Raw genomic sequence first — 18,983 nt, 5'->3', positions numbered from 1 at the left:
AGTGGTGGCAGCATGTTAGGTATCCAGGGTGGCTAGTCTGTGTTGGGGATGTGATTTATGCTCACTTTATGGCCTGTAACAGGCTGAATGCAGGATTGAGTGAGAGGAGATAAATTAGCTCTTGGAGACACACTCACGTCACGTGCTGGGAAGTACCGTATATACGCGAGTATAAGCCGAGATTTCCAGCCATTTTTTTAGGCTGAATGTGCCCCTCTCAGCTTATACTCGAGTCATTGTCCCAGGGGGTCGGCGGGGAGGGGGAGCGGCAGCTGTCAAATCATACTCACCTGCTCCCAACGCGTCTCTTCATGTCCCTGCTTCTCCAGTGCCTGCAGCTCTTCCTGTGTTCAGTGGTCACATGGTACCGCTCATTAAAGTAATGAATATGGACGCGACTCCATTTCCATAGGGGTGGAGCGCATATTCTTTACTTTAATGAGCGGTACCAGTGACCGCTGAACACAGGAACAAGCTGCCGGCGTCAGAGACCATCGCATCAGAGAAGTTGCCAGGGACCGCGCCGGGATGGTGAACATTGCGATATTCACCAGTCCCCGTTCCACCGCCACGAGCCGCTGTGTCTTCCGCATCCTCTGGCTGTGACGTTCAGGTCAGAGGGAATAATGACATATTTAGTGTGCGCACTGCCCTCTGCCTGAACAGTCACTGCAGAGAGACAGAAGGCAGAGCGGCGCGCAGCGGTGGAAAGGGGACAGATGAATATTTCAAGTGCAGCCTGCTCAGGACAAGAGGTGAGTATGTCATTTTTTTGTTAATCACAGCAGCAACATATGGGGCACATGTTTCTATGGAGCATCTTCTGGGGCCATAATCAACCTTTTTGCAGCATTATATGGGGCAAATGTTTCTATGGAACATCTTATGGGGCCCATCATAAACTTTATGGAGCATTATATGGGCATATTTTATTATGGAGCATCTTATGGGGCCCATCATGAAATGTATGGAGCATTATATGGGGCTTCTGATTCAATATGGATATTCAAAAACACAACCTACTGATGTCTCAATTAATTTTACTTTTATTGGTACCTATTTTTGTTTTTGAAATTAACCAGTAGCTGCTGCATTTCCCACCCTAGGCTTACACTCGAGTCATTTTCCCAGTTTTTTGTGGTAAAACTAGGGATCTCGGCTTATACTCGAGTATATATGGTATGTATGTGACAATCCGGATGTGGAAAGAAAATAATTTCACAATAAACCGGACACAACCAGGTGCTCCCTGCAAGATTTCAGAGAGAGGAGTGAAAAGAATTTTCAAAAGAGTGGTCCAAGAGCCAAGGACCACTTGTGGAGAGCTACAGAAAGACCAGGAATCAGCAGGTATAATTGTTTCAAAGAAAACAATAAATAATCCACTCAGCCTCCATGGCATGTATGCAGACTCACCACGAAAAACTCTATTGATTAACAAAAAGCATGTTCAAGCAGGTTTAAAGTTAGTTCAGACTACATTCTCCCAGTATTTCACCGGCTTGTCTAAATGTCATTGGTCAGATGAGAACAAAATTGAACTCTTTGGATACTATAATACACACCATTTTTGGAGGCCAAAATGCACTGCATATCACCCCAAAAACACCATACCAACAGTGAAGTTTGTAGGTGGAAACATCATGGTGTGGGGCTGTTTTTCAACATAAGGCACTGGCAAACTTCATATAATTGAAGAAAGGATGAATGGACAAATGTACCGAGACATTCTTGTTAAAAATCTGCTGCCATCTACCAGGATGATGAAGATGAAAAAATATGTATTTTCCAGTTTATCTATTTAGGTTATTCATTCTTTTTTAAAAATTTTTTTGCACTTTATACAAATAAATGTGTGGCCTCACTCGTCTTTGAGCTGGTCATTACATTTATGTTGTTCCCCATGCCTAGTTGTACATTAGCCGGGTCTAAGTCCTTCTTAGCTCTTATCCACTTGAGCGTCACTTGACAAATGGTAAGGTTTTAACTCCTTTCCGACATTGGGTGTAATAGCACGCCGATGTCGGACTTCCCCTGTTTGGTGCCGCCTCCAGCACGGAGCTCGCACCTTTCCGGCCACATGACACTTGATATATACAGCTAACATGTGTCCGCAACAGCCGCAGGTGGAATTGCGATCCACCCGCGGCTGTTAACTAGTTAAATGCCGCTGTCAATCTCTGACCGCGGTATTTAACTTGACCTTACTGGAAGGGCATTACTAAACAGGCCCATCGGTACGCAAAAAGTAAGCCCTCACCCGACCTGAGATCATGAAAAATGGAGATGCTACGGGTATTGGAAAATGGCGCTTTTTTTTTTTTTTTAACCCCTTCCCGACATTTGACGTACTATCCCGTCGAGGTGGGGTGGGCCCGTATGACCGCCGACGGGATAGTACGTCATAGCCGATCGGCCGCGCTCACGGGGGGAGCGCGGCCGATCGCGGCCGGGTGTCGGCTGCATATCGCAGCTGACATCCGGCACTATGTGCCAGGAGCGGTCACGGACCGCCCCCGGCACATTAACCCCCGGCACACCGCGATCAAACATGATCGCGATGTGCCGGCGGTGCAGGGAAGCATCGCGCAGGGAGGGGGCTCCCTGCGGGCTTCCCTGAGCCCCCCGCAGCAACGCGATGTGATCGCGTTGCTGCGAGGGTCTTACCTCCCTCCCTGCCTGCTCCAGACCCGGATCCAAGATGGCCGCGGATCCGGGTCCTGCAGGGAGGGAGGTGGCTTCACAGACGCCTGCTCAGAGCAGGCACTGTGAAGCAGCCTGCACTTCTCTCAGATCGGTGATCTGTCAGAGTGCTATGCAAACTGACAGATCACCGATCTGTATTGTCCCCCCCTGGGGCAAAGTAAAAAAGTAAAAAAAAAATTTTCCAAATGTGTAAAAAAAAATAAAAAAAAATATTCCAAAATAATGAAAAAAAAAAAAAAATATTATTCCCATAAATACATTTATCTAAATTAAAAAAAAAAACAATAAAAGTACACATATTTAGTATCGCCACGTCCGTAACGACCCAACCTATAAAACTGCCACACTAGTTAACCCCTTCAGTAAACACCGTAAGAAAAAAAAAAAAAAAAACGAGGCAAAAAACAACGCTTTATTACCATACCGCCGAACAAAAAGTGGAATAACACGCGATCAAAAAGACTGATATAAATATCCATGGTACCGCTGAAAACGTCATCTTGTCCCGCAAAAAACAAGCCGCCATACAGCATCATCAGCAAAAAAATAAAAAAGTTATAGTCCTGAGAATAAAGCGATACCAAAATAATTATTTTTTCTATAAAATAGTTTTTATCGTATAAAAGCGCCAAAACATAAAAAAAATGATATAAATGAGATATCGCTGTAATCATACTGACCCGACGAATAAAACTGCTTTATCAATTTTACCAAACCCGGAACGGTATAAACGCCTCTCCCAAAAGAAATTCATGAATAGCAGGTTTTTGGTCATTCTGCCTCACAAAAATCGGAATAAAAAGCGATCAAAAACGGTCACGTGTCCGAAAATGTTACCAATAAAAACGTCAACTCGTCCCGCAAAAAACAAGACCTCACATGACTCTGTGGAGCAAATGTGGAAAAATTATAGGTCTCAAAATGTGGAGACGCAAAAACTTTTTTGCTATAAAAAGCGTCGCTGGTTTCACACTTGCGTTTTTGTCTGCAGCGTTTTTTGCACAAAAAAACGCATGCGTTTTTTCCCTATATTTAACATTGAAAACGCATGCGGTTTTTTTGTACGCGTTTGGTCGCGTTTTCAAACGCATGCGGGTTTTTTCTGCATGCGTTCATTTTCAGAAATACAACCTGCAGTATTTTCTTGCGTTTTTAAGCACATGCGTTTGTTTGCGTTAAAAACGCATGCATTTTTATCGAAAAAAACAGAAAACACACTGAAAAGCCACCCACCACCATCAAGGTGATAAAGGGATCCAAACCCTAACCCTAACTCTACCCCTAACCTCACCCCTAACCGTTTAATGAACATTTTCTGACAGTCATAGTGCCACGTATTTCAGTGCCACGTATTTCAGTGCCACGTATTTCAGTGCCATGTATTTCAGTGCCACGTATCACGTATTTCAGTGCCACGTGTTTCAGTGCCACGTATTTCAGTGCCACGTATCACGTATTTCAGTGCCACATATTTTAGTACCACGTATTTCAGTTGCACGTATTTCAGTTGCACGTATTTCAGTGCCACGTATTTCAGTGCCACGTATTTCAGTGCCACGTATTTCAGTGCCACGTATTTCAGTGCCACGTATCACGTATTTCAGTGCCACGTGTTTCAGTGCCACGTATTTAAGTGCCACGTATCAAATATTTCAGTGCCACGTATTTCAGTGCCACGTATTTCAGTGCCACGTATTTCAGTGCCACGTATTTCAGTGCCACGTATTTCAGTGCCACGTATTTCAGTCACGTTTAGGGTTAGGGTTAGGGGTAGGGTTAGGGTTAGGGCTAGGGTTGGAGGTAAAGTTAGGGTTGGGGCTAAAGTTAGGGTTGGGGCTAAAGTTAGGGTTAGGGTTTGGATTACATTTACGTTTGGATTAGGGTTGGGATTAGAATTATGGGTGTGTCAGGGCTAGGGGTGTGGTTAGGGTTACCGTTGGGATTAGGGTTAGGGGTGTGTTTGGGTTAGGGTTTCAGGTAGAATTGGGGGGTTTCCACTGTCCAGGCACATCAGGGGCTCTCCAAGCGCGACATGGCGTCCAATCTCAATTCCAGCCAGTTCTGCGTTGAAAAAGTAAAACAGTGCTCCTTCCCTTCCGAGCTCTCCCGTGCGCCCAAAAAGGGGTTTACCCCAACATATGTGTTATCAGCGTACTCGGGACAAATTGAACAACAACTTCTGGGGTCCAAGTTCTCTTGTTATCCTTAGGAAAATAAAAATTTGGGGGGCTAAAAATCATTTTTGTGGGAAAAAAAAGATGTTTTATTTTCACGACTCTGCATTATAAACTGTAGTGAAACACTTGGGGGTTCAAAGTTCTCACAACACATCTAGATAAGTTCCTTGGGAGGTCTAGTTTCCAATATGGGGTCACTTGTGGGGGGTTTGTACTGTTTGGGTACATCAGGGGCTCTGCAAATGCAACGTGACGCCTGCAGACCAATCCATTTAAGGCTGCATTCCAAATGGCGCTCCTTCCCTTCCGAGCTCTGTCATGCGCCCAAACAGTGGTTCCCCCCGACATATGGGGTATCAGCGTACTCAGGACAAATTGGACAACAACTTTTGGGGTCTAATTTATCCTGTTACCCTTGTGAAAATACAAAACTGGGGGCTAAAAAATCATTTTTGTGAAAAAAAAAAAAAGAATTTTTATTTTCACGGCTTTGCGCTATAAACTTTAGTGAAACACTTGGGGGTTCAAAGTTCTCAAAACACATCTAGATAAGTTCCTTGGGAGGTCTAGTTTCCAATATGGGGTCACTTGTGGGGGGTTTGTGCTGTTTGGGTACATCAGGGGCTCTGCAAATGCAACGTGACGGCTGCTGACCAATCCATTTAAGTCTGCATTCCAAATGGCGCTCCTTCCCTTCCGAGCTCTGTCATGCGCCCAAACAGTGGTTCCCCCCCACATATGGGGTATCAGCATACTCAGGACAAATTGGAAAACAAATTTTGGGGTCCAATTTATTCTGTTACCCTTGTAAAAATACAAAGCTGGGGGCTAAAAAATCATTTTTGAGAAAAAAAAATATATATATTTTCACGGCTCTGCGTTATAATCTGTAGTGAAACACTTGGGGGTTCAAAGCTCTCAAAACACATCTAGATAAGTTCCTTAGGGGGTCTACTTTCCAAAATGGTGTCACTTGTAGGGAGTTTCAATGTTTAGGCACATCAGGGGCTCTCCAAACGCAACATGGCGTCCCATCTCAATTCCAGTCAATTTTGCATTGAAAAGTCAAATGGCGCTCCTTCCCTTCCAAGCTCTGCCATGCGCCCAAACAATGGTTTACACCCACATATGGGGTATCAGCGTACTCAGGACAAATTGCACAACATTTTTTGGGGTCCAATTTCTTCTCTTACCCTTGGGAAAATAAAAAATTGGGGGCAAAAAGATCATTTTTGTGAAAAAATATGATTTTTTATTTTTACGGCTCTGCATTATAAACTTCTGTGAAGCACTTGGTGGGTCAAAGTGCTCACCACACATCTAGATAAGTTCCTTAGGGGGTCTACTTTCCAAAATGGTGTCACTTGTAGGGAGTTTCAATGTTTAGGCACATCAGGGGCTCTCCAAACGCAACATGGCGTCCCATCTCAATTCCAGTCAATTTTGCATTGAAAAGTCAAATGGCGCTCCTTCCCTTCCAAGCTCTGCCATGCGCCCAAACAATGGTTTACACCCACATATGGGGTATCAGCGTACTCAGGACAAATTGCACAACATTTTTTGGGGTCCAATTTCTTCTCTTACCCTTGGGAAAATAAAAAATTGGGGGCGAAAAGATCATTTTTGTGAAAAAATATGATTTTTTATTTTTACGGCTCTGCATTATAAACTTCTGTGAAGCACTTGGTGGGTCAAAGTGCTCACCACACATCTAGATAAGTTCCTTAGGGGGTCTACTTTCCAAAATGGTGTCACTTGTAGGGAGTTTCAATGTTTAGGCACATCAGGGGCTCTCCAAACGCAACATGGCGTCCCATCTCAATTCCAGTCAATTTTGCATTGAAAAGTCAAATGGCGCTCCTTCCCTTCCAAGCTCTGCCATGCGCCCAAACAATGGTTTACACCCACATATGGGGTATCAGCGTACTCAGGACAAATTGCACAACATTTTTTGGGGTCCAATTTCTTCTCTTACCCTTGGGAAAATAAAAAATTGGGGGCGAAAAGATCATTTTTGTGAAAAAATATGATTTTTTATTTTTACGGCTCTGCATTATAAACTTCTGTGAAGCACTTGGTGGGTCAAAGTGCTCACCACACATCTAGATAAGTTCCTTAGGGGGTCTACTTTCCAAAATGGTGTCACTTGTAGGGAGTTTCAATGTTTAGGCACATCAGGGGCTCTCCAAACGCAACATGGCGTCCCATCTCAATTCCAGTCAATTTTGCATTGAAAAGTCAAATGGCGCTCCTTCCCTTCCAAGCTCTGCCATGCGCCTAAACAATGGTTTACACCCACATATGGGGTATCATCGTACTCAGGACAAATTGTACAACAACTTTGGGGGTCCATTTTCTCCTGTTACCCTTGGTAAAATAAAACAAATTGGAGCTGAAATAAATTTTGTGTGAAAAAAAGTTAAATGTTCATTTTTATTTAAACATTCCAAAAATTCCTGTGAAACACCTGAAGGGTTAATAAACTTCTTGAATGTGGTTTTGAGCACCTTGAGGGGTGCAGTTTTTAGAATGGTGTCACACTTGAGTATTTTCTATCATATAGACCCCTCAAAATGACTTCAAATGAGATGTGGTCCCTAAAAAAAAATGGTGTTGTAAAAATGAGAAATTGCTGGTCAACTTTTAACCCTTATAACTCCGTCACAAAAAAAAATTTTGGTTCCAAAATTGTACTGATGTAAAGTAGACATGTGGGAAATGTTACTTATTAAGTATTTTGCGTGACATATGTCTGTGATTTAAGGGCACAAAAATTCAAAGTTGGAAAATTGCAAAATTTTCAAAATTTTCGCCAAATTTCCATTTTTTTCACAAATAAACGCAAGTTATATCGAATAAATTTTACCTTTAACATGAAGTACAATATGTCACGAGAAAACAATGTCAGAATCGCCAAGATCCGTCAAAGCGTTCCAGAGTTATAGCCTCATAAAGGGACAGTGGTCAGAATTGTAAAAATTGGCCCGGTCATTAACGTGCAAACCACCCTTGGGGGTGAAGGGGTTAAACAAACTTTGCAATTTTTTTTTCACCACTTAAATAAAAAAAGAACCTTGGCATGTTTGGTGTCTATGAACTCGTAATGACCTGGAGAATCGTAATGGCAGGTCAGTTTTAGCATTTAGTGAACTTAGCAAAAAAGTAAAAACAAAAAACACGCATGGGATTGCACTTTTTTTGCAACTTCGCCCCACTTGGAATTTTTTTCCTAATTTTCCAGTACATGACATGGTAAAACCAATGGCGTCCTTCAAAAGTACAACTCGTCCCGCAAAAAATAAGCCCTCACATGGCCTTTTTGACCAAAAAAATAAAAAAGATTTGGCTCTGGGAAGAACGGGAGTAAAAAACAAAAATGCAAAAACAAAAATACCTCTTGTCATTAAGGGGTTAATACTAGATGTTAGGACTGTCTCGAATAGGGTCACCATAACATGGTGGGATGGCTTTCAAATTTTTTTTTTTTTATCAAAATGATGTTAAGGCCTCTTTCACACTTCAGTTGTTTGGCGTCAGTCTAAATCCGCCATTTTCCTCAAATAACGGATCCGTGTTTTTTTTGTGACGGATCCGTTATTTTCCCCATAGACTTGCATTAGCGACGGATTGTGATGGATGGTCGTCCGTTCCATCCGTCATGCGACGGATCCGTCAAAATTTGGCGGACGTCATCTAGACATTGACGGTCATTGCAACGTTTTTTGTCTGCGTTGAAATGACGGATCGCGACGGATCCGTCGCGTCCGTCATTTCATAGAATGGCCACCTATGGGCGACGGATCCGTCGCGACCGTCATTTCGGCGGATCCGTCGCCCCAATCCGTTTTTTCAATTGCGCATGCTCCAAAAAGTATATACAACCCCCGAGTAACGGATCTGTCAAAAAAACGGATCCGTTACATCCGTTTTTTCAACAATTGTGACGGATCCGTCGATCCGTCACTATGTCGGAAGTGACTGACGCCAAACAACTGAAGTGTGAAAGAAGCCTAACTGAGCACTATTACTGTTTATTTACTGCAGGGTACTCGCTCATTATGCTTTTATGTTTTTTTTTTGCTTGTGTCACATTCGGCACTAATAACTGAGAAAACGGAGAAAGCTCTCCCCAACGCAGAGTATAGAGACAACTGCATAAGCTGTGTCCTAGAAAGACCATTCAATTACATAGGTTACAGCGGCATTAAAGAGGAGCAGCTCGGCAAGTGAGGAGTACATCCGGTTGGCGGCAGACAACACCGATAACACCTGATCGGCTGGGGGTGCTGAGGTAGGTCATCAATATAAAAGTAGTGGACAACCTCTTTAATAGTAAGAAGCCTCTTTACTTCCTACCGATAGTCTTTTTGACTGGTCATCTATGTGTCAATTCACAAAATGTAGGATTTTACATACCAAGCAGGTATAGAGTAGTTGTCTCCTGCTGGACATCCCCAGCTAGATTAATTCAGGACCCAAATTTAAAAAAAAAAAAAACATGTATACTCCCCTCTTGCAGCTGCGCCGCTGTTCCCAGGCAGTGACGTGACTTGTGCAGGCTGCAGCTCATCAATATTCTGGCAGGACGGACGTCCGCTCTGATGACATAGTGACGGCTGCGGCTGAGGAGTGGCTGCTCTTTGGCTGCAACCAGCACATGACACAATAAATCACGTCACTCTCCAGGCAAAGCGGCAGCGACATTACTGGAATGGTACTGATACCGTTGTAAGAGTCTAGTATACACAGTTTTATGTTAATTAGAGTAATTAATTGACTAAACATAGGATGACCAGTTGCGTACAACCTCCTAGTTCAGAGCTGGAGTGCTGCCCTTTATGGTAGCTTACTAAATGCCTTGCTCTTACCTTTAGGGTTTTGATCATAGTCGGGTCAGTTGATCGAACATAGAAGCTCTTTAAAAACGGCTCAAACAAACCCTACAAAACAGAACAGATCAGTCAGGCATCAATAGCTGGCATTAAGAATTGTCCAGTCTGACTGCAGACTTGTGAATCCGCACTGTGAGGATTCTCCCCTGGCGGGAGCATGCAGTCATGTGACCAGAAGTATGTGGTTTGGCCACATTCCGACTAGACGTGCCCAGCCTCGCTCAGTTCATTTGCAGTGAGTGAAGCCGCACACATCTAGTTGGCATGTGACAACATGTAGGCAAATCACATACTTGCAGTCACGCGACTGCTGCTGCCAGAGCTGGAGAATCCTGACAGTGTGCAATACATAGGCTACAAGTCTGCAGTCACCCTAAGGCTGGACAACCTCTAAGTTGCTCGTCACCTCCTGCGCCAACACCAGACTCTGCATTACCTTCCTCTGTATGGACATTGTTGCAATGTTCTGTAGAACAATGTACTGCACCTCCCTATAAAAAAAAAAACAAGAATGGGAACAAACTAAATATACAAAAGTTTAAAGGCAAAAATAAATCTATATACAAGTACCACTCATCTGCACCCATAATGACAGTAACATGTATCTGTCTACGGGGGGTACTCATCATTCTGAGATGGAGTTGGGGTAGGGTGTCTAACAAGCCACACTGCCTCTTGATACAGCTAGCATCTGCCTGTAAAAGCAGCGCAGTAAATTGTCAGATACACCAAAATATATAATTAATTAACCCCTATGGTAAATGCAGCAAAAGTAAAAAAAATCCAAAACAAAATAATTTTGTTTTTTTCTGTTAAGCCTCTCTAAATAATACAAACGGCAATCAAACCGTTGCATATATAATAATGATAATAATCTTTATTTTTATATAGTGCTAACACATTCCGCGGCGCTTTACAGTTTGCACACATTATCATCGCTGTCCCCGATGGGACACACAATCTAGAATCCCTAGCAGTATGCTTTTGGATAAATCACAAATTAGTGTCAGAAAACAACAAAAAATGTCACAAATCAAAACATTTTTTGTCTTCATAAATTTATGAATTTTTTTTTTCACCATTTAAATAAACTAACTATAAAAATATGATCTCACTATAAACTGTACTGACCCGGAGAATCAGTCACCAAGTCATTAGTTATGTAATGAACTTCAACAAAAAAACATTTAGAAAAAAAAAAAACAACGAATTGTTTCACCGCACACATAATTTCCCCCCCCCCCAACTTTTCAGTACATTATTTAGGTGAGTGAATGGCGTCATACAAAACTCAACTTATACTGTAGAAAAGACGTCCTCATAGGACTAGGTCGATGGTAAAGTTAAAACAAAAGTTATAGTTTTCAGAAGGATGGAAAAAAATAAAGGCGCAAAAACGAAAATTGTCTGCAGCAGGAAGAAGATAATCACAATTATCTTACTCAGATGGAAATATTAAATAGAAGATAAAAAATAAGTAAAATGTCAGGAAAGAAACAAACTAATCATGTTCCTTACCTGTGACAGCGGAGTAGACGGACCAAGGATTTGGCAATTGTAATGGTTTCAGATTTTGGGGCCAAGTGCCAGTACAGCTGCGCTACTGCCATAACCACCTACGAAAGATATAGCGACACCATCTGGGTAATACAGACAACTGACACCATACACATACATTTTATAAATCACCACGTGCTAGATTGTAGATTATTCCCAGTTTATTTTGCACCGGATAAAGGACTCGCACCATTTCCTAATTGAAGAGGGTGTGAACAAGATCCACAATTCGTGCACTCGGGGACCCTTAGACGCCTGCAGAGGAGCTGAGATTTCCGGCTTCAGGAGACGCCGCAGCCGTCGTGCTGTAGTGGATTCCCGGGCAGCTTCGCTGTTGTTCTTCCAGTGGCCATGCTGCTGGCATCTCTCAATCTATCCTCCCGGTCTACAGCACCGGCAGCCCCCCCCAGCAGAACCCGCCCGAATAATGAACATGTTACTACTTTTAACCGCTTCATGGTTTCCAAACTCTTAAGAGGTTAAAAAGTGACATAAAATGGAACAAGTGCACAACAAGCCGTCTTGACTTTGCTGTGCACTACGTTCGTTTTATGGGGAGTTTTTTCAAGCTGATTAAGGGCAGAAAAAGACGCGGTGTGCAGATAGCCCCAGTACAGAAAGTCTAATACCATTTCTCTATAAAGACAAAAAAGTATAAGCGGAAGGATCCTGGAAAATGACAAATCTGCTATTGTTATGGTGAAGCCAAGATTACAATTTTGTGCCCAAATTAAAAAATTGTGTAGGGACGGTGAATACAATTCATTGCTCTCTGTATCCGGCCAAGGAGCCACACATTGGGCTCTGTTCACATCTCATTATCCAAGCACGTCGGACTATTCTACAACGGATGGCACCACTATATAGCATACGTCTGCCACAGGCCACCACTGTAAGAAACATGTGACATATGTGGTTCTAGACTGCAGAGGAAAATGGAAGAGATCCCACGTTTCCATGTACCACACAACAGGAGGCCATTATACTGGGCCAGTAAATGAAGACTTTGGGCACACGCCGAGTGCATAGGGAGCTAGTTAGACGTATATGAGTATATCTCATGGATTACTCCCAACATGCCTCAAAAAATAATAAATAAAAAAAAGAAGAAGAAGAAGAACAAACTCAAAGTTAATTGACAACTAAACCTGCCTCACAACATGAAAGTAGTCTGATATTTGTTGTCAAAGCAAGAAAATATGATTAAAACTTTCTACCTTAGACACAGCAGCGCCCTACGGGGGCATTTTTTTCACTTAATTGCATGTATTTTTGCAATTGCTTTTCAGTAAATATTTTAGCACCATTTGCCTTATATAGCTTTAGTGCAGCACAATTATTGGCTGCAGAAAGAGTTAACTGAAAATCAAATCAATCAGGTTATTTTGAATCGGGAGCAGATATATGGTCATATGCTCAAATTGTATGTGGTCCGAGAGGAGATCAGAAGAAGGAAGACAAGAAATATACAATCCTGTGTCAGACCGAGCTCACTGGTTCCTCCTCAGCTAACTCATTCTAAAGCCAGGAATAGTGCAACACAGGTAAAAACTGGAATTAAACAATTTTAAGTATTACTTTTCTTTAAAAAAAAAAAAACACACAACATGCATTTAAGTAAACTATTAAAAGCCACCTAAAAGGGTGTTCATTATTTGACAACCTGCACTAGAACAGTTGTCAAAAAATTTAAAAAATACTTAATGGATTAATGAAATTAACGACCAGCTGATAACGGTCTTACCGCAGCATTTCTGCTCTGCAGCAGAGGTTTGGTGTTTCTTAATAGCAGCCTGTGGTCCGGATCCATTGTATACGGCTTTTTCTGGTCGGCTGGTTTCTCATTCTCATCATCTGACTCATAAAAGTTGTTTGCATCTTCTACTTCATCCTGGAAAGGTCCATCAGATAGATCCGATCAGTGAGAGACAAGAAGCAAGAGGAGAAGGGACTCGTACACTCGCACTTTTTAGTGAGAAAACAAAAAAAAGCTGCATTTCAGCATGAAGAATACAACTTTCCAGGAAGATATTAGTTGAATGACCAGTCGCATTACTGCTAGTTCTGGTATACAGTGGGTACGGAAAGTATTCAGACCCCTTTAAATTGTTCACTCTGTTTCATTGCAGCCATTTTAACAAAAAAGGTTCATTTTTTTCTCATTAATGTACACTCTGCACCCCATCTTGACTGAAAAAAAAACCTGAAATGTAGAAATTTTTGCAAATTTAATAAAAAAGAAAAACTGAAATATCACATGGTCATAAGTATTCAGACCCTTTGCTCAGTATTGAGTAGAAGCCCCCTTTTGAGCTAGTACACAGGTTTTTCACACCTGGATTTGGGGATCCTCTGCCATTCTTCCTTACAGATCATCTCCAGTTCCGTCAGGTTGGATGGTGAACGTTGGTGAACAGCCATTTTCAGGTCTCTCCAGAGATGCTCAATTGGTTTTAGGTCAGGGCTCTGGCTGGGCCAGTCAAGAATGGTCACAGAGTTGTTCTGAAGCCACTCCTTTGTTATTTTAGCTGTTTGCTTTGGGTCATTGTCTTGTTGGAAGGTGAACCATCGGCCCAGTCTGAGGTCCAGAGAACTCTGGAAGAGGTTTTCATCCAGGACATCTCTGTACTTGGCCGTATTCATGTTTCCTTCAGCAACAACCAATTGTCCTGTCCCCGCATCTGAAAAACACCCCATAGCATGATGCTGCCACCATCATGTTTCACTGTTGGGATTGTATTGGGCAGGTGAGGAGCAGTGCCTGGTTTTGTCCACACATACTGCTTAGATTTATAACCAAAAAGGTCTATCTTCATCTTATCTGACCAGAGAATCTTATTTCTCATAGTCTGGGAGTCCTTCATGTGCTTTTTTAGCAAACTCTATGTGGGCTTTCATATGTCTTGCACCGAGGAGAGGCTTCCGTCAGGCCACTCTGCCATAAAGGTCTGACTGGAGGAGGGCTGCAGGGATAGTTGACTTTGAGGAACTTTCTTCCATCTCCATACTGCATCTCTGGAGCTCAGCCACAGTGATCTTAGGGTTCTTCTTTACCTCTCTCATCAAGGCTCTTCTCTCACGATTGCTCAGTTTGACTGGACGGCCAGGTCTAGGAAGACTTCTGGCGGTCCCAAACTTCTTCCATTTAAGGATTATGGAGGCCACTGTGCTCTTAGGAACCTTGAGTTCTGCAGAAATTCTTTTGTAAAATGCCACAATCCTGTCTCTGAGCTCCTTGGCCAGTTCCTTTGACCTCATGGTTCTCATTTGGTCTGACATGCGCTGTGAGCTGTGAGGTCTTATATAGACAGGTGTGAGCCTTTCCAAATCAAGTCTTATCAGTTTAATTAAACACAGCTGGACTCCAATGAAGGAGTAGAACGGAACCATCTTAAGGAGGATCACAAGGAAATGAACAGCATGTGACTTAAATATGAGTGTCTGAGCAAAGGGTCTGAATACTTATGACCATGTGATTTCAGTTTTTCTTTTTTTATTAAATTTCCAAAAATTTCTACATTTCTGGGGGGGTTTCAGTCAAGATGGGGTGCAGAGTGTACATTAATGAGGAAAAAAAAATGAACTGTTTTGAATTTACCAAATGGCTGCAATGAAACAGAGTGAAAAAATTAAAGGGGTCTGAATACTTTTCATACCCACTGTATATTGAGGAAATGGCATAAATGATGGGTGCATGCCGCATCTACAGCTCAGCAGTCCAGAGCCCGACTTCACAGGAGGACACAGCATCACGCCAACATTTCCATCTGGAAATGGATGGAAAGTCATGTAATGCCAGGCAAGCTCCGACAGCGCCAAAGCTGTGGCCCCCGATTCACTAAAGTTGGAATCAGGGTCTCTGCCTCTACATTCTCATGCTCTCGGATTAGGTAACATAAACCTGGTGACAGATTCCTTGTTTAGACAGGCTAGCCACCTTGCTATGCTCACAGAACGATCGGTAACAGATGGTCGGGGTATACAGGCTGCCACCGTTCTCGGCAGCACATGTCCTGTTCGGAGTGCATTTTCACCTGTTGATTACTGAGAAAAAAGTATTCCTAGGAACTAAAGCTAAACCACCTTGTCAGCTGTCAGCCAGATAGGCAACGTGGCCACATTCAATTATTAGAGTAATGCAACCACATTTCACCAGAGATTACAGAATTCTTGCCAAGGAATTTAACCAAATACTTTCATCATTTGTGGCGCTGCGGTGATGGAAATATCCGGGGGAGGGCAGGCTGAGCCGATTTGTTCCTCTGATCCTTCTTTTAACAGTAGAAAAATTCCATTAAGTAAACCCACCGGCGTTGATTTGTAATGCAATTACCCTAATGAAACACATCACGCTTTTGCTTACTGCACTCTGCCGGTGTTATGGGTCACGAGCCGCTGTCTTCATCGGCAGTATGCAAATTAAGAATTTCATTAATACGAAAGAAAGAAACACAGGCGTGTACTAACGGAGTTTAGCTGAAAGATGGAGCCATAATTGATGGATCTTGTTTATCGACAAGTATAATGCCATATAATATCTTCCTTGTGTCTCCGCTGGGTCACAATCCAAACATTCTCCGACACGGACCACCAACATACGATCAATGCGGAGGGCACTACAAAGGATGGCGACAAAGCGGCCACCCGCCTCCACTGCCCTGTTATCTGCAGGCTTTCTAGTTAGCAAATCTTTTTTGGGAGCTTCGTCATGAAGTGCGCTATTACTAAATCTCCCACACTGTGGGGTTTTATTTTTTATTGCTAGCATTCCCTATCTAGCTTGTGACCGCTGCAGCCAAACAGAAGCTCCAAGTTTATGTGCTGCACCACCAGCATTCGCGCTCAGCACTCAGTGGTGATGTCCGTAAAGTATGACAAGTACGGCCACTGATTAGCTGCAGCGGTCACAGCTGAACGCCTCTAAAAATGTTGCTGCGAATTGTCACTACAACCTACAATAGTTATAGAAATCATTGAAGGAGTTTTCCACAAATTTATAATAATTAAAATTGGGTCCATGGCAGTCCAAATATAATATAAGAATATATATCTATAACAATAAATAATTATTATAATTTAATATAAAATTAATAATAATAATAATAATAATAATAATAATAAATATACAATAATATATTTCATATATTATTATAAACACATTATTATTATTGTATGTTATTATTAATCACAAGTCCAACTACCTGAACCTCGCCACTCTTCACAATGCTTGCATTGGCCCTGGCTGGCCTCCTGGCTTCTGCTACATGCAAACGGGCGTCAAGTGACCGCTGCAGTCAGTCAGTGGCCACAGATTAGCAGATTACTGCGGTTTTCAGCCAGAACATTACATACCAACCATGTCTTTAATGTAACAGAACTCATCACGTTGAGTGGGCTGAGATATAATACTGAATAATCCCCATCCCAGACTTTAAACAGGGCGCCTAAAGCTTCCCATTGGTATGCGTGGCACTGTGCTTTTTTTTTTTTCTCTCCCCCTCACATCCGTTATTCTGGAATCAACATACCATCAATATCAATTCACTGAGAAAACAGAAATCACATGGGATGGGAAGTCATTAGTCTGAGAGAGACTGTTGTGAAACTTGACACAAAAGGAAGAGTGCGCCATCGGCAAGGTGGATTCTGCTCCAACTAAATCTGCTAACGTTCATTTGACTAATCTCTAGAATTCATTAACCTAAAAAGGTTTAATTTCCATTTTCCTGCATCAGCTCTATTTATGAAATGTTGTGCCCTATAAATACGCTGTTATTTTCCATAGTCAAGCACCCTCTTAACAAATCTTCTCATTAATATGTAAATGTAAAGTCAATCGGTCTTCTCCCTGACAGCGCTATGAATTGCCAGTGCACTGTATAATCTGCTGTGACTTGGCATCCGCTATTTATCATGAAATATGTCAGTTGGAGGAATTATGGAGAATGCGCGGCAATCGCTAAGGCTGCAATCTACTTCGTCAACGCTTAATTGTTCCTTAAATCTTACATTTACATATAAACAGACGAAATCCCGATCCATAATCAGGCAAATAAACAAAATTAAAAACCTCTTGGGCATCTCAAGACAAAATGTCATGGGAATACAATATTGGTTTGGGGGAGAGCGGAGAACATGAAAACTAGAAATATTGACTATTCATTAATCACTGGAAAAAAAATAGTTTCCGCTTTGTTTCTAGAAACAGCGCCATCTCCTATCCATAGGATGTGCCTGGTACTGCATCCTACCCCTATATAATAGAATGGTCCGGAGTGGGGTCACATGTACTAGCGCAGACTAAGAGGAAAACTTTCACCAATTCAGAACAAGGACAATATTTGTTTTTGCCCTCAGTTTTTTTTTTTTCTTACGCCAATCAAACCGCATGGAGATTTTTTTTGTAGGAGGAGTTGCAGGTTTTAATCACAACTTTCGCTTTATTAATTAAAATTGGGGTACGATGTTGGGAAAAAAAAATGGTGGTGGTGGGGGTTGTTTTTAGAGCATTAGTTGTGCAATAAAAATTACTTGGTAACATAATTCTCCGGGTCAATATCACTTCCTTAATATCAAACTTTATTATATATATATATATATATATTTGTGTTTTTTTTTCTTTTTTTTTAATTCTGAAGTTAGTAAAAGAAAAAAAAAAAAATTGGTTCATGATGCCGTTTCCCAAGACCCATTTTCTTCTATTATTTCAGTCGATGGGACGCTGAGGGCTGGTTTATTGTGGGACAAGATGTAGCTTTTATTGGTGCCATTTTGAGGTGTATACGATTTTTTTTATCACTTTTTTCAATTATTATAGGGAGGCGAGATGACCACCAAAAAATAAAAAATAAATCCGTAGTTTTGATTTTTGCTTTACTTTACAACATTTACAGTGTTGCCTTATTGACAGGGTGATAAATGATTGTTTATATATGCTTTCATTTTTGTAATGTCTTAATTTTGGGGATTGGAAAAGGGGGGTGGTTTGATCATTTACGGTTTCGCAGTTGAGGTTGTCCAAGTTTTTAATTTTTTTTCACTATGGCCCTAAGTTGTTAACTACCTGCCTGTTCTGCCCAGTGCCAGCTCAGAGCCATTTATCTCCTCCACGCCCCGTCAATAGAGCTGCCCTGTTGACGGGGCGTCCCTGCCAACGTCGTGCTGATTGTAAGCTGGCTTCCTGCGAATAGTCACGGGGAGCCGACCATGAATCAGGATGACATCCGCAGTCACATGCCCTCAGCAGAGCAGAACGGAAGAGAAGCCGCTGCTCTGTCGGTGTGACATCAGAAGAAGCCGCTGAATTGCCAATAGGAGTCTGTTACCACTCTATGCCGTAAGAGATCTGCGCAGGATACAACAGGCAGGTAGTTGGCAACTACCTGTTAGTTCTTAGGCTCATTGTAAGAAAAAAAAAATATGATATGATTATGATATGATAGCCTCCTGTAATTTGGAAGGAAGGGGTGTTGATGCTGTGATGACCTCCATATAGCTAGAAAGAAAACCACCCTTTATCAGATGTTTATCAATATCATCACCAAAGATAGGTTATCTTCATCTTATGACCAGAGAACCCCTTAGAGAGTCTAACTATTAGTACAAAACAAGGAAGCAAAAAGGATATATGGCCCATTAAAATACTTTTTAT

General features: G+C 42.0%; 1 protein-coding gene across 2 annotated transcripts in view; it reads right to left on the bottom strand.

The window, feature by feature from the left end:
• The window catches only part of AP3B1 (adaptor related protein complex 3 subunit beta 1), a 298,487-nt gene that overhangs the window by 182,550 nt on the left and 96,954 nt on the right, over nucleotides 1-18,983 (bottom strand). For both annotated transcript variants that reach the window (XM_077287054.1, XM_077287063.1), the window contains exons 8-11: nucleotides 13,077-13,223; nucleotides 11,294-11,391; nucleotides 10,212-10,266; nucleotides 9,752-9,823 (exon numbers count right to left, since the gene is read on the bottom strand). In XM_077287054.1, the coding sequence (XP_077143169.1) occupies nucleotides 9,752-9,823; nucleotides 10,212-10,266; nucleotides 11,294-11,391; nucleotides 13,077-13,223 (372 nt within the window). The remainder of the gene's footprint in view (nucleotides 1-9,751; nucleotides 9,824-10,211; nucleotides 10,267-11,293; nucleotides 11,392-13,076; nucleotides 13,224-18,983) is intronic.

This window comes from Ranitomeya variabilis, chromosome 1, assembly GCF_051348905.1.
Source record: "Ranitomeya variabilis isolate aRanVar5 chromosome 1, aRanVar5.hap1, whole genome shotgun sequence".
In the NCBI taxonomy this organism is placed as follows: Eukaryota; Metazoa; Chordata; class Amphibia; order Anura; family Dendrobatidae; genus Ranitomeya; species Ranitomeya variabilis.
The sequence above is the reverse complement of the archived record's forward strand: the minus strand, read 5'-3'. Positions and strand labels throughout refer to the sequence as shown.